Source organism: Aspergillus thermomutatus (assembly GCF_002237265.1).
Source record: "Aspergillus thermomutatus strain HMR AF 39 chromosome Unknown NODE_13, whole genome shotgun sequence".
Taxonomy (NCBI): domain Eukaryota; kingdom Fungi; phylum Ascomycota; class Eurotiomycetes; order Eurotiales; family Aspergillaceae; genus Aspergillus; species Aspergillus thermomutatus.
The window spans coordinates 39,107-53,843 of NW_020798061.1; the positions used below are offsets into that span (position 1 = coordinate 39,107).

Here is a 14,737-nt window from a genome sequence, read left to right on the forward strand (position 1 = left end):
AAAGCAGCATTGCTGTAGAGCGCGGCTGACAAAAGTAATACTTTGGTGAGCCTATGATGAATGTTCAGACTCAGTTGCTTCTTGAACGTAGTTCAATTCATAAACCCAAATATTGCGAAATCAGCTCAAGTACTTCTAATGTCATGCTCTAAAAGGGCTTTGAAAACATGCACCAAGATCCCCGAAACTCAATCATATTCCTCATTTTTTTTGTGCGGCCGCGGCTGCCTCTTTGTCTTTGAGAGCCTTGGCGATAGCAGGCTGGGCATGAAGTCTCTTCAACCATGCGTTGAGGTTCGGGAAATCCTTCTCAAGATCGATGGCGTCCCCAGTGATTCCCGGAATAATCTGGAACCAAGGCACGAATGCGGCGTCGACATAGCTGAATTTGTCACCGACCAAGTACTCGCGATTTTGAAGGTACTTGTCCAGCACGCCGGATACACGGCGGATTTCGTTATAGTAGCGCTCCTTCGCGCTTTCGACCTTTTCCGGATGGTAAATGGTAAACCACACAGCTTGACCAAAGTACGGCCCTTGACCGGACATTTGGAAGTGGAGCCACTGCTTAGCTTGGAAGTACTCTGGAGTGCCGGCGGGAAAACTGATGGTGTTTTGCTTGTCGTACGTTTCGATCAGGTATTCAAGGATGGCGCCCGATTCCCATAAGGTGATTCCCGTGTTGGGGTCTTCGATCGCTGGGACACGGCCATTGGGATTGATGTTCACGTATGGCTCCTTCTTGATCCCGTCGAATGGGACGAATTTGTGCTCGTATGGAATACCCAGTTGTTCCAAAATGAAAACCACTTTCCAAGGGTTAGCGCCCATGACATGGCCCCAAAGGGTAATAGGCTTCAGAGACATCTTGCAGTTTGCGCAAGGAGAAAAGAAAGACGAGTCAGCGATTGATCAGTAGAAGATCCTTTTCTCGAGGAGCTTTGGGTCTGGTTTTCATCAGAGAAAAAGCAGGCAACGGCAGAGATGGCATTGGTATTTATATATCTATCACTCCAACATCCTCATAGTCTCAGGACTAGGCACATTGAGCATGGCTGCAGGGCTTGACTGCGGCAGCTCACTGCTTGGGTGAGCTACAAAGCCATTCCGTGCTTGAAGGTTGAACATCAACACTTTATGCAGTAAATTATTAATCACTCGGACCGAAGTGGAGTGAGCATATAACATGCTGACAAATTGACCATCCTCATTAGGAGGTTGGATCGTTCTCATTGAATCAATTCATCGGCTTCACCAATGTGATGGGAAGAATGCTCAAGATGGATTATCAAGGATTATCAATCAAGTCATCCTTGCCGAATATCATCGAAGGACAAGGAATCGCGCTTGCTCGTTTGAGCACAATGGTATGCTTTAAGACCATAGCCTCATTTTAAGGCTATCGATTTTAGCTAGCGAGGGTAAGAAATCTCGAAGATCTTGGTACTCAAGGTTGTGGTGATGATTGTGTACTTAGAGGCATCATGCTGCTGGGTTGTTCTTGGCATATAGCTGACCGCGTTGTGGGGTATCCGCATGTGCTAGATGGGACATGCTTCTGCTATTGGACTCATCCACTCAGTATCATCTGTATATATGTAGCAAGAACATCTATTTGGACATTCTCGTAGACTTTGAACATACAGCATGAATGGTCACGTTTTCTAGCGTAAATGCTGACTGTTGGCCCAGCGAACAGACGACAATCGACGACTACCGGGTTCGAGGCAGCTACCAAGAAGAACAACAAAATGATTAGCAACCAATGATTCAGTACACGAATAATAATGCCAAAACAAGGAACTACTGTCTTCGGAATATGAAATAGATGCATGCAAACCTGTAAATCACAATTCTCTGAGTGCTTCCGAAGACTACATGATTGAGCGTGTCATGGACATGACTTCGGACTCAAAATGTGCCATGAGAACAAAAAACTTTTCCAGCCATTGAGAGAATTTTTTTACCAGGATACTGAAGCCATTCAATGTTCTAGTGGCGTCTAGTCCATTGATATGAGTGAAATACAGCATGATGTTCTATTCTTGTGATAAACAGATGTCTTTTTCGGAGTACATTTCGGAGCTCGGAGTGGGTCCAGTATCCAGAACAGGCAACAAATGGCCTAGACTGGGCTAACTGGCGATATGAAAATGTTCAGCGACTCTTGTTAAGCCTTGAAGACTTATCAAACGAGATCAGCGACACTTGAGGCTTTTACGGACAGTCTCGAATGCACGACCTCAGTCTTCTTTACTCCGTCAGGGCTACTCCGTGATTTCGACTTTGACTCGTTCGCGTTATTTTTTTGAATAGATCGCAGTGAGTACGGAGTATCTACACGTTAAGACAAAATCAGGACTACTAACTACGATCGATAGGTCACAGGTGGATCCATTCTGCACCTTTTTGGATCGGGTGATTCTGTCAAATGTTGCATTCGCAAGTCGCGATCCCACATATTTCCATAATTGCCTGAGGGCTAGAAACCTGATGCTATACTACACATCGGCGACCAAAAAGGGAGTCCGACAAGGTTAGGCATATTGACAATTCCCCACCAGGCTCTTACCATAATGGACGTCGTAATATTTGACTCAAAACATTTCAAGGTTGGCGATCGAAAGTATGGACATTACCCGAAGTAAAAGCCAGAATGATCGATCTTTGTTTGTGGGTCCATATGTCCCTCAAGCAAAGCCTCAAAGGTGGCTGACATGGGATTCATACTCCGTAGATCATTGGCGAGTTCCATAATTAGGGGCCTGTAAGGCAGAAAATTCTATGATGTCTTTGCCTAGCCTTGCTGCATGTCGGTGGGTCCCAACTCTTTTTTACCTTACTCCGATGACATCGGAGTAGAGCATTTGATCCCGGAGTAAAATGTTGGTATACAACTTCACGCCATCCAGCAAGTATATAAGGAATGTCGAGTATCGCCCTTCATTCTGAGATTCATCACTCATCCACGATCAAGCTCACTTGAATACCATCACTTTCTTGACAAAGCCCTCAAACAAACAATCCTCGCAACACCATCACAACAACACAACAACATACCAGAACTCTGAAAGCCACCACAAACCAAACAAAACAATCCTCCGACACCAGTCCTTGAAAGTATCTTTGAATATCAAGACAAAATCACATCAAAAACTTCTCCAAACCACCAATCACTACTCAAAGTCAAAATGCCTTTCAGAACCTCCATGTCCTCCAAGTCCTCCTCCAGCGACGCCGCATCAACACGCTCCGTCTCCTCCAGAGCATCAACCCTAAAGGGCGTCGAAAACATGCACAAGAAGTGGCTCTCGATGAAGCACAAGGCCTACACCGACGCCAGCCCTTCCCCATACTCCGTTTCGGCTACCCACAATGAGGCCGTCGCCAGCTATCTCTCTCTGCGGTGATTCAACTACATCAGAACTTGCTGCTGCGCCGTCCGTCCTGGAGACTGGACGGGGCTTCCGGGATGATACCCTCTCATCGGCTTGAAACGACGACTAGACACGACAAATGCACTGCGCCCTTTTATCTTTTTCTATGAGCTATTGGAATTGTGATTCGAGGCGAATGGCGTCAAGGATTCGATGGACAAAAAAATAAAATCAATGATGGATACCTCATTTGAGCACTTTTGCATGCGGCTTCGTTGTTTCATTCTTTTCGCTTGGCATGTTGCTGTCGACTTGGCTTACTATACTTAATAATTGCCCTAATAGATTAATGCTTTGCCTGCAAACTATGATATGTAATCTAGAGCGATTGCTTCTTGAAACAATGGCTAGTGCTTTCTCTGCCCTCTTCGAAAAAGTGGGCTTCCCTAGACATGAAATGCTCGATCATCAACAAATATGCATCATCATAAGAAGGCTAGTATATACATAGAACCGGAACTGTCGCTAGAGTCCGGCCATCAGCTCGTTCATGGAAATTGGTTTGCGCACAGCATTTGAAAACCCATCATGGTACGTGATCCAGACTTTCCTTCCTGCTTTGGATGCTTCATTCTGTACTGGACTGTCATCTGAGCTTTGCGGCTGCGGCTGCGGCTCCTTGATGATTCTCCCGAAGAAGTCACGCTTGATGCCTGGGGCGTCTCTCATTGCCTTCTTCTTCGCTGATTGGTCGTCATCATTCTTCCCACCCTCAGACTTGCCGTTCGAGGTCCTCCCAGTCTTGGACGAACTAAGGGCTTCGGATTGTTTCCGCATGGTCTCTTTGCGGTATTCTTGGTCTAACACCTGACGAACGGCGTATCGAACAGGAGCAGAGCCGCCTGTGTCTGCTGAGGTACCTTTGGTCTTGTGGAATGTCACAAGCGAATCCAATGGCCTGTGAGAAACTTGTTAAGCTTGGCCGCGCAGCAGAAACACATAGGCAACAGGAAGTACTTACGGTTCCATACGATAAGCCCAACCCCCATGCCCACCACCTTCACCCTCAATTCGGACTTTTTCGAATGTCACACCTAAGCCTGCCATGACTCGAACCGCAGCCTGAACAAGTGCCCGTTCACTTTCTTTGCGAACACTGGCCACACTCTTCTGCTCCCCACTTCCACGCACCACAACTGGTTTCACATCAGGCGATAGCATGCGTATGAGATTTGGGATGAGTTCCGTGATCAAGCAATCCGTTGAGCGAAACAATCGTAATAGAGGAGCCGAGAAAGAGGATTGGAACCCCGTAAGGATAGCGCGGCTCTGCTTTTGAGCTTCGAAGGCCGCAAAATCTGCTCTTGGTCCCGAAAAGGGGTGCTCCTCCTCTTCATCGTCATCGGGATTCTTAGATATTCTCTTGCCTCCGACGGATGAAAATAGGTGGTGAAACGCTAGTACTGACTGGCTCAGATAGGGTGTGAGTTCCCAATCTTGGGAAGTAAAGACTTTCGAGGAGATGGCATCATGGAAGTGGAGCCAGTCATATGCGGCATTAGGCTTGGAAAGAAATGTGTCGTCCTGATATGATTGAAGGGGATAGGTAGCGAAACATTCAGATACGCAGCGGTCATGATCGCCACTGGCATCAACCATTTCGCGCAGCTTATTGATGGCATGCCGTTTTCTAAGGTCCGCAACGCCGAGAGGCACATTCCCGCTAGAAACGGCGAATGGGTCATGGAAGGATTCAACGTTTATCGGGGCGTCAGGGAAACCTCCGCCTTCCAGAAAGACACGGTCCACAATGTCCCGTACACCTCCGCGATTCAGCCCTTTGAAGAATGAGCCTGCAGCCGTGCCACTGAGAACCTGTTGTTCGAGCCAGCTCCTTGTCAGTCTGAGAGACGACAGGCCTTCGTTTCTTAGCTTATGGGCCACCCACTCCGCGGCCACAAGTACGCTCCGGATATCACCTTCAGCCGTCCCACTACTTTTGAGGCCGCCGCTTTTCTTCCTCGCCAGACCCCACGATGCCTCGCATAGCCGCCGCACACCATCGTTGTCTGATGGAATGCCCTCCAGAGCTAATATGTTCTTCAAGCGTGAGACAACATTCTCAAACGGTGCTTGGCGGACATGAATGATCTCGGCAACAGAGGAGGCCCTCAGGGGGCGTAAACTAGGGTGATAAACATCGTTGCAAACCAGGATCAGTGGGCGCAAAAACCGGAAAGTGTCGCCTTTACGTTTTCTCCCGTTCTTGGTGTTCTGATCGGTTGAACGTGCCATGTTCTTCTGATCGAGTAGAACGAGGTCGATTAGTGCCTTCATGAAGCCTCCTTCTCCACCGCTCCCAGACCCGCTAACAACTCCATCGACTTCGTCAACGACGACGCACACTGGTCGCCCAGCCTTTCGCACTTTGCGATCTCCCACCTCCACATTCACTCCTTTCACGTTTTCAGTGCCAAGGGCATCTCTAATCCGCCCTTTGACGACGTCCCTGCTGCGATCATCACTGGCATTTATCTCTAGTACCTCGTATCCTGCCTGTTTGGCACAAACGTGTGCCAATGTAGTTTTTCCGAGACCTGGAGGACCACACAACAGTAGAACCTTACGGTGCAGCCGTTCGCCGTCACCATTGTTGTCGCCCGGCTTTTTGGTTCTCGACTTGGCAAGATTTGGGAAGACGATTGGCTCCCAGCCCTTCAACCATCGCAAAACAGATCGATGGATGCGCTCGTCGCCAATGAGTTCAGTGAACTTGCGAGCGCGGTATTTCTCTGTCCACATCGCCGCTGCCATTTTCTTATTCCTCTGGCCCTCAAGAGGATCCTCGATTGACTTCTGTATCGTGGGGGCCGGCAGTTTTGTGGAAGCTTTAGACTGTTCACTTTCTCTTGCAGCCTCATCCAATATCCGATGGATATCAATACCATAGTAGCCTTTTTGCGCTCGCCCTGGTGCCGTGGCCGAGCGGCTCGCAACGAGCCTCTCGTATGAAACTCGGGGCTTAGAAGTTCTCAGAGGGATTGTGTGTGTCCTCCCCGAGCAAGTCTTTATCTGAACCAATTGCTTTGTTCTTCGTGGCAAGTCATAGGATAGTGCGATCGAAGCGCTCACGCTCGTAGTAGAAGGCTCTGTGTGTATAGGTCTTGAAACTATTGGCGGCAGGTCCACCGGCTCCTGCTCAATTAATTGCTCCTCCAGCTCAAATTGGCTCTTCATTTGAGCATCCTGGAACGCCGCCAGCTCATCCTCGTCTTCATCGTCTTCGTCCAGAAAGCCGCCCATCATCTTCTGCCGCTTAGGCTCCATTGACTGCGACTGTTCATCGTTTTTCCTCTTCTGCGCCTCATTTGGAGAGGCAGCGCGCGATGGGAAAGCAACCGGGGACGAGATGAACGGCATCTTGGTGACGGGAGGAGAAGAGGGTAAGTAGAAGCTTGAGTTTATTTCAGGTATTTCATTCGCTTCGTGTAATGTCTTTCGCGCTCTCGTTGGAGTGTCTGCTTCCATGTCAGATTCTCAGCCGTCCCCCACCCGCTCGTCAACGCTGCATACCGGGTCTCACGTCCTCGTCACTTCGAAAGACGTCAGATAGATTCCAAGCTCGATGCTGTATAACAACCTTCTTGCGAATTTTCTCTTGTCGCTGGAGATTCAAGGCTTCGAGATCGTCGGAGAAGGTTTCTGAAGGAGGGTTCTGTTCTTCGGAATGAAGGTGAATAGCGGGATCAAATGAAGGGGGAACCAATGGAGGAGAGGTCGTCATCAAGGTCGATTAGAGGGGCATATCAATTCGATGGCACTATATTAAAAAACAACAAGGAGGGTGGCTATTATCTGAGCTCACTCCCTATAGTTCAATTAGAAGTGGGATAAGACGACGCGTTCGAGACGCGCTGGCGGAGTACGCGCTAGGCCGCTTATCGCTGCTACTTCAAATGCAGGGTACTCCGTATCTACTCCGTAGTACTCCGAACTTGCACAGTAGTCTCCTCAACGCATCTCGGTTCATAACCTCGATCTATTTAAGTCAATTGAACGGACGATCACATTTTTCCATCGATAAAGAAGGCACTGCAACAGCGTTAGATGATATTTTGCGTGGTGACCACCTTCCTAGCCTTTGCTATGTTCTGTCCACAATCTAATTCAATGTACAGAGTAGCAAATAGCTTTTTGGCCTGTTTTGTACACGTCTCGTACGATTCGGGCGCACGTGGATCTAAGCAGGCTAGGATGCATTGTTGGGACTAGACTCCAAATCTATTTCATAGCGTTGAAGTTGCGTGGTATACAGTTATATAAACACCCCACCTGTAGATGTTTGCATAAGGGAATGAACAACATGACAAGGCTCAATCAAAATCATAAATAGGAACATCTGCAAGAAGATCCCAGTATTTACGCCTGGCTCTTCAGCTTCTCAGTAAGCTCTGGTACTTTCTCGAAAAGATCGCCGACAAGGCCAACATCAGCAACCTGGAAGATAGGAGCATCGGGATCCTTGTTGATAGCAGCAATGACCTTGCTGTCCTTCATACCAGCAAGATGCTGGATGGCACCCGAAATACCAGCACACAAGTAGAGCTGAGGCGCAACGTTCTTGCCTGTCTGGCCGACCTGGAGACTGTTGTCGGCAAATCCACTGTCAACCGCAGCGCGGGAAGCACCAATTGCAGCTCCCAAGGCGTCGGCAAGAGGCACGATAACGCGGTCGAACTCTTCTTTCGACTTCAGGCCACGACCACCGGACACAACACGAGAGGCAGTGGCCAGATCAGGGCGTTCGGATTTGGCAAGCTCTTCAGATACCCACTCGGTCTGAGCAGGAGCCTTGGGGTCAGCTCCCTCGACGATCTCGGCAGAGCCGCCCTCAGTCTCAGTGCCCTGGAATGCAGTGCCTCTGACTGTGATCACCTTGATGGGATCGGTCGATTGCACGGTGAGGATGGCGTTTCCGGCGTAGATGGGGCGGACAAAAGCTGCATCAACGGGTTAATATGCAAATGACTCATCACATGTCCGACGAGACTCAATCCCGGGGCTACATACTGTCCTCGCTCTCAATCGCTGTGATATCGGAGATCTGTTGCACATCAAGCAGAGCCGCAACACGAGGCAAGAGACTCTTTCCAAAGGCAGAATGCCCCGCAATGACATGAGTATATTCGCCCTTCTTGATGTTCTCCACAAGAAGAGGAGCGTAGTTCTCGGGCAGCCCCTGGATTTCAACAACCATCAGCACCTGAAGAACAACACCGAGATCGCTTTATGACAACCCCGGTCACTCTAACCTTTTCGTAAGCGTCGTTCTCCACCGCCACTACTTTGTCCAGGCCCTTGATCTTAGCTGCCTCGGCAGCAGCAGTTCCCTTCACACCTGTACCAGCCACGAACGCTGTGACTGATCCTCCAAGTTTTTGCGCCGCTGCGATTGCTGAGAGGGAAGAGCTCTGAAGCTTGCCATCACGCTGTTCAAGCACGGCTAAAGTGGAGAGAAGGCGGGCAAGTGCTGAGGCTGTAGGTTGATTGAAGGCCCGCGGTGGCTGGAATTGCGAGCGGATGGCCCGCAGGGCGGAGTGTCTTGCAATGGAAATCATTGTGCTGTATTCCGAGAGTGGTGAGACCTGCTCAGATCTCTTGTTGGGTTGGCAACAAGGACGAGTTTTGAATGCGGGTAACAGGAATCAAAGACCGTGACGATAATTCCGACGGGTCAGTGGCTATCGTCGGAGCGCCAAGCATCGCCGATCCCGGAGTGTCCTCGGTTATGATGACCGAGGCCTCTACAAGTTTATGATTTGAGTCTACGATTTGTACTCGCTTCTGGGACACATTGCTCCCCTAAGGGTGCTTTTAGAGTGATATGGAAATCATAAAAGGCCATAAAAAAATAGAGACTTTTTGTTATTCGAGGGGGTATTGAGAACACGCCCTGTGTCTATATCACAAAATTGACACACGTGACATTAAGTACGCCGCGGCAAAACCCGTATCTTGGACAAATACAACATCCGTAGAAACACCAGTGTAGAAGCAATTATGAAATCGACTTTCTCTTCTTCTTTGAAAGTCCTGATGCCACTTTCCCTCCGGCTGTAACCTTCTTGTTACCAGACTCGTTCCCATCCTCCAACGCCTTAGCCTTCTGCTGCTGGAGCTTCTCTTTTCTTGCAGCCATGGACAACGCATCATCATCCTCATCAGCCTTTGGCTTCTTAGGCTTCTTGTTTTCCTCGAGTAACTTCTCGTCATCTCCAGTTTGCTTGCGCTTCTTGCCATTCTTCGCACCCTCGATGGCCTTGACATCCTCCTCAGCATCTTCCACAACGTCACCCTCGTCCACCCACAATTCACTTGCCAGCCAAATTGGCATAGCCATAGTATTAGCTCCCTTGATGTGAAGAGCCTTGATGTTCCTCCAACCCTTCGTAATGAATTTATCCGTCAACCCCTTGACAACTGCTTCGACATTCTCGGCGAGCTGCTCCGGAGTAAATTTAGATGAGCCCACACGAATTGCGGCCGTGGTGGCAGGCGCAAGTTGTACAGCGGCGCAGTTGAGCGTCTTCTCAATTTCCTTGGCAACAATGGCCGGGGACGCGAAAGCACTGTCATCGTCCTTTGACTTCTTCTTCGGGTCTTTCTTGACCTTCTTGCCATCCACTTTCTCAATTTCGGCAATACGAATGGGAATTGGCCGCTTGCTCGACTTGTAGAACACCTTTCCGAGGGTATTTACCAGTCGCATGATAATCCGGTCATCTGCGAGGAAAACATCGTGCTCAGAGAGTAGCTGACGACGACTCTCGAAACTCTGATATCTAGCCTTGAGTTTCGAATAACCAATAATCCGGTCAATGCGAGAGGAAAGATTCTGAGGGAATGAAGGATCGGCGACAATGTTCTTGACCGAGCGCTGAGGATCGGCGGTGATAAGACAGATGCTTAACGACGGCGAGGCATTGAGGGAGTGTGGAATGCTGATTTTTCCGGGTTTCAAACGGTTCTTGTCGACAACGTGCTTCTTCGTGGTGAGCACAAGCCAGACCGCCTCGTTTTTCAGCGGACTGTCTTCGTCTGAATCTTCGTCGTTGTCGCCAATGAGTGTCTTCTTTGTCGCTGTCTTTTCCTGCTCTTCCTGTTTCGACTTTATGTGTTTCAAGAGTGCGGAAGAAGCTCTGGCGACCTGGATAACTCATGATTAGCAAGAGATCTGGTTTGCGATGATCACAAGGTGGTAGATGCGGTGACATACTTGGCTCTTTTCGAGCTGGTAAGGAGACCCAGATTCCACTTTCGTGGTGAGCGCTGTCGAGGACACCATTTTGTAAACTGATTGACTGCCGTTGCAGATTTCGAATATCTTGGTTTCTGCGATAATGGAAATCAAAAAAATTCACGGGAAGGCGGTAGGCAAATTTGTCCGGTCTTGGCATAGATTCAATTGCTTAGTCATGGCCCCTCATCAAAATAGCATCGAACGACAGCTGTTCACCAGCAAAATCATGGTTTTCTAACCTTTTGAATCATCCTGAGGTTTCATCTCTAGATAGCGAAAGTTCCTATCTTCACTTGAGAAATGAAGGCTGAGCATGCCAGTTGGTTCTTGTCTTCTCTTGGGATATCCGAGGAGTGACTAGATCAAGCAATAATATGGTTGTTGGTCTTGTTGGTCTTATCCCGAGGATACACCATGGTTGAGATCTTCTGCAGATCATACAAGCAAGGATTACACTATTCACGGCACGATTACTTTGTGCATGTCCTTGAGAGAATGTTTCTGGCTCTGTGATTCCAGCAAGAGGTGTCTCATACGCATAGATACGTCTGCAAGGATGTACATATATATGCAACTGAGCCAGGAAGACAACCACCTTTTTGGACAATCAGATCTATAGCTTAGGTGGTTTACAGGTCAGATATCAGCATCGGCTTTATCTCAGTCAAAACCCTGTTATCAAAGGTTTGGCAATATTCTAGTTCAATCCCCATCGTTCTGTGTTAGTGAAAGATCTCCAAGTACGGAGTATGAGCCTCTGAGTCTGACATCAGTGTCTGTCAGAGTCCATCTACCACTGTGCCTGTCACCGACACGCAAGCTGACTTATGATATGATAAGATTATGGAAGAGATACTCCGTATAGATTATAGATACAGATAGAATTGGACGGTATGTATCAGTGACATTCGCCTTTGTGTCACCTAATAGTTCGCTTTGATGACAGCTACTGCGGGGCAACGAGGATGAAACACATTCGTGGTAGATGCCTGGGCCATAAATTGTTGCATAGTTCGAAGTCTTGCTCCATCTACAGGAGCTTGGCTGATGTTCGACGAACTAATGAACTTAAACTACATTAATACTACGATTGACAATGTGCTTATGACTACGGAGTACTCGCCCGGCCTATCCACAGGACTATCGACTTCCGAATTTCAACAGAGGCAAAAAACTCATCTAGTTACCTGACGGAGGAACTCAGGAGAACCCCCCACTGGCCCTATCTACATGTGAGGGAAAGGCCTCAAATGTATCAGCAGTGGTCTTGGGAGTGGCATTTGCTTCGCCAATATTTTTTCTACAAGCTCCAGAGACCGCAGTGAGGGGGAAAACACGCTTTGAAAACTTACCTTACATACTTAACGGTTTACTATATGTTGTTACCTGGCTAGTCGGCGAGAGTTGGATTCGGCAGGTTGGTATAATTGAATAAAGTAGTTCAAGTGCGGGAACCGGGCTTCGAACTTTCAGAGTCAAATTCGCCCTAGATTTCGATCTCGATAGTCATACTTAGAGCCTAAGAGGTCAACAATTTCATAGCAAATTCCAAAGAGCCAAGTCAATCTATGGATAATGCTCTCAGAATGACCCCGCAGTAGAAACGATATGTTTTGAAACGTGGGCAATCGGGCAGATGACGATGATATCACCTACCGCGTCTTTGTGCCACATTGTCGCCCATATATTTGACAGCCAGCTATGACAGCAGCCTTGGTTAACGGTCATTGGTAGCAGCAGGAACGAGTAAACTGGATTTGAGATATTGCCTCCAAATAATCGTAAGGCTTCTGCAGCCCCTTGGTGGAATTCTGCGGTTTCGTATTAGGGTAAAATGGATCTCAAAATATTGACCAATTGCTGGTTAGGTCTCTAAATCACCTCCTTAACTGAATGGGTGCTGCCTAAGGTAAGGTGGTCCACGTACCATTTATGGGGCGATTTGGGTGCTCATCTACAGTGCTTCACAGTCCATAGGTAGATACTAGATAACAGGCACGCAGAAGCTGCATGAATGAGATCGGTCCTCATATTTGAGAGATAGCCTATGAATATCACCCCGTAAAATAGCCCATTAGCTCAAGATCGGGCAGGATCACCAAGGTGAATCATCTAGTCATCTAATCAAATCCAGAGTACTCCGTAAGGTACCCAGTGTAATCATCGGTCACTGGCAAATAAAATCCTAGCAAGGTACCTAGGTAAGGTAGGTGCTCAAGGTAAGGTACAGGTCTCTTAGTCATGACCAAGCAGAGACTGGGGATGGGACAGGTAAGACATGTTCAGCAATTGAGGTCATTAATTCAACCCATCGGAATGTCTCTCGACTCTCGGGGGTCGGGCGTGGTGTTGCGACTTGCAACGTCTGATCTGCTCCATAAAGTAATATTGTACCCAGGGAACTATGAATTGAGTTTACATGCATCATCTCCAAGATAGGAGGAGTCTGTAGATTTATTCGCAAATTAGTCTAGGCCGCCTGTTACCGAGTTCCGACTGCTTGAAAACCACTTCATGAACTTCATATTTGACTTTGTTTATGTCGAAGTTAGATAGATACTGGAAGTCTGGAAGAACCATCCCCCTATTTGCGGGAGCCTGAGGAACTTTGGATCCAATGCAGATCGAAAGTGGATTTGTTTCCGCAAACCGTATTTCCTCAGTCGCTGTGTAGTCTATGGTTTGCTGCTTTTACTGAAAAGCGCAAGTACACTCCGCGTCGTAACTTGTGGACAAGCTGGAATAACCTTTTTTATGCCATTGTTGATTTGTCTCATCATTGCAAGGAGACCTCCGCCAGCAAATTGCTGCCAACTTGACATCACTGTCTCCTGCAATAATGCCAACATATTTGCCTTTCTATGTCATCAATGCCAGTCAGGAGCAGGTACCTTACAGATGCAGTCATGCAGAGCTGGAGGCACATAAGGATCAGACATGAGACAACGCTGGGACTGCTGGCTGCTGCTGGGAGTGAAACCTTACCTAGGTACCCTACGGCGATGGGATGGTTTGAGCAGCCCTCTGATTTCTGATTGGTGTGCCTGGCTCGGGGATGTGCCAGATTTTGCACGGCCTGTGCCAAGGGTTCCAGCCTGATTGGCCAGACCAGACCATGGTAATTTCGGCAAACGCCAAGCTCAAGCCGACATTTCAGGCCAGGAACAGGAAACGGACAAACATCACAGACGGAGGCTAGATATCTAGGTAATTAGCTACCTACTCCGTACAGGTCAAAAGTGAAAGGATATCTAACCTTCCTATGGTTATGACCATCCCCAGCAGCAAGTTGCAACCCCTTGCCAAATGTTTAGAGGCGATGTTCCAGTCTTCCAAATCCTGGAGATTAGAGGCCGGAATTCTTGAGTTCAACGGGGGTCAACTCGGCTCTCAGCTACTTTACCTAGGTACTCTGTAGGTAGATTCTCGATACTAGTACGGAGTACTTAGACTAGTAGTCAGGATACGCACCACAAACTGTTGTAGACACGTCGGCGTCCCCACTGTGGCTGCTAATCCAAGAGAATCTCACGTTGTCGATGGATGATTTCAGAAGCGGGTTTCTGACTTTGGGTTCCTGGCCCTTTTCCACGGACCACGGCCAGCGTACCCCTGATTAAATGAGTTACCAGTAATAAGACGTACCACACTGCACCTACATCAGGCTCATTTCCGTCAACCATAGATTGAATCTCCATCCGGCCAGGTACCAGCTATCTCTAGGGCGCTAAGAAAACAACAACAATAACAATAACAAACGGGAGGGCGCCAACTTCCAACAGATCCATTGGAACCTATTATTCTTTACTCCGTAGATACTGCCCAGGTGCTCCATACGGTATCTATCTAGTCTGTACTCCGTACTCCGTATGCCTGGAGCCTTCGACCCCATTAGCCTTCAGTCTTTCTCTTGGAGTGGGGCCCCCTATTTCTATTAGCATGAGTATTACGGAGTATTTTTATTATTATTGTGTTTAGTTTTTTACAACTTACAGTGGTAGTATTATTGACTATCGACCTTTCTTTCTTTGTCTGTCCACTGTTTCCCGCGGCAGTGCCA

General features: G+C 48.1%; 5 protein-coding genes across 5 annotated transcripts; 1 reads left to right on the plus strand and 4 right to left on the minus strand.

The window, feature by feature from the left end:
• Nucleotides 1-201: 201 nt before the first annotated feature.
• On the minus strand, nt 202-867 carry CDV56_104919 (glutathione S-transferase family protein; the record flags this gene model as incomplete). Its single annotated transcript, XM_026758538.1, has 1 exon — nt 202-867. One exon carries the CDS (start codon nt 865-867, stop codon nt 202-204), a length of 666 nt encoding a protein of 221 aa, XP_026618050.1.
• A 2,324-nt stretch (nt 868-3,191) lies between these two features.
• Nucleotides 3,192-3,410, plus strand: CDV56_105150 (uncharacterized protein; the record flags this gene model as incomplete). The annotated part of the gene is made up of 1 exon (XM_026758769.1): nt 3,192-3,410. The coding sequence occupies one exon, from the start codon at nt 3,192-3,194 to the stop codon at nt 3,408-3,410; it is 219 nt and encodes a 72-aa protein (XP_026618051.1).
• Nucleotides 3,411-3,902: 492 nt separating this feature from the next.
• CTF18 (putative sister chromatid cohesion factor (Chl12)) lies at nt 3,903-7,161 on the minus strand (the record flags this gene model as incomplete). Its single annotated transcript, XM_026758830.1, has 3 exons — nt 3,903-4,335; nt 4,399-6,895; nt 6,951-7,161. 3 exons carry the CDS (start codon nt 7,159-7,161, stop codon nt 3,903-3,905), a joined length of 3,141 nt encoding a protein of 1,046 aa, XP_026618052.1.
• Nucleotides 7,162-7,796: 635 nt separating this feature from the next.
• Nucleotides 7,797-8,995, minus strand: CDV56_105515 (electron transfer flavoprotein subunit alpha/FixB family protein; the record flags this gene model as incomplete). The annotated part of the gene is made up of 3 exons (XM_026759134.1): nt 7,797-8,377; nt 8,448-8,640; nt 8,690-8,995. 3 exons carry the CDS (start codon nt 8,993-8,995, stop codon nt 7,797-7,799), a joined length of 1,080 nt encoding a protein of 359 aa, XP_026618053.1.
• A 440-nt stretch (nt 8,996-9,435) lies between these two features.
• On the minus strand, nt 9,436-10,722 carry CDV56_105647 (uncharacterized protein; the record flags this gene model as incomplete). Its single annotated transcript, XM_026759266.1, has 2 exons — nt 9,436-10,584; nt 10,654-10,722. The coding sequence occupies 2 exons, from the start codon at nt 10,720-10,722 to the stop codon at nt 9,436-9,438; spliced, it is 1,218 nt and encodes a 405-aa protein (XP_026618054.1).
• Between the last annotated feature and the right edge of the window lie 4,015 nt (nt 10,723-14,737).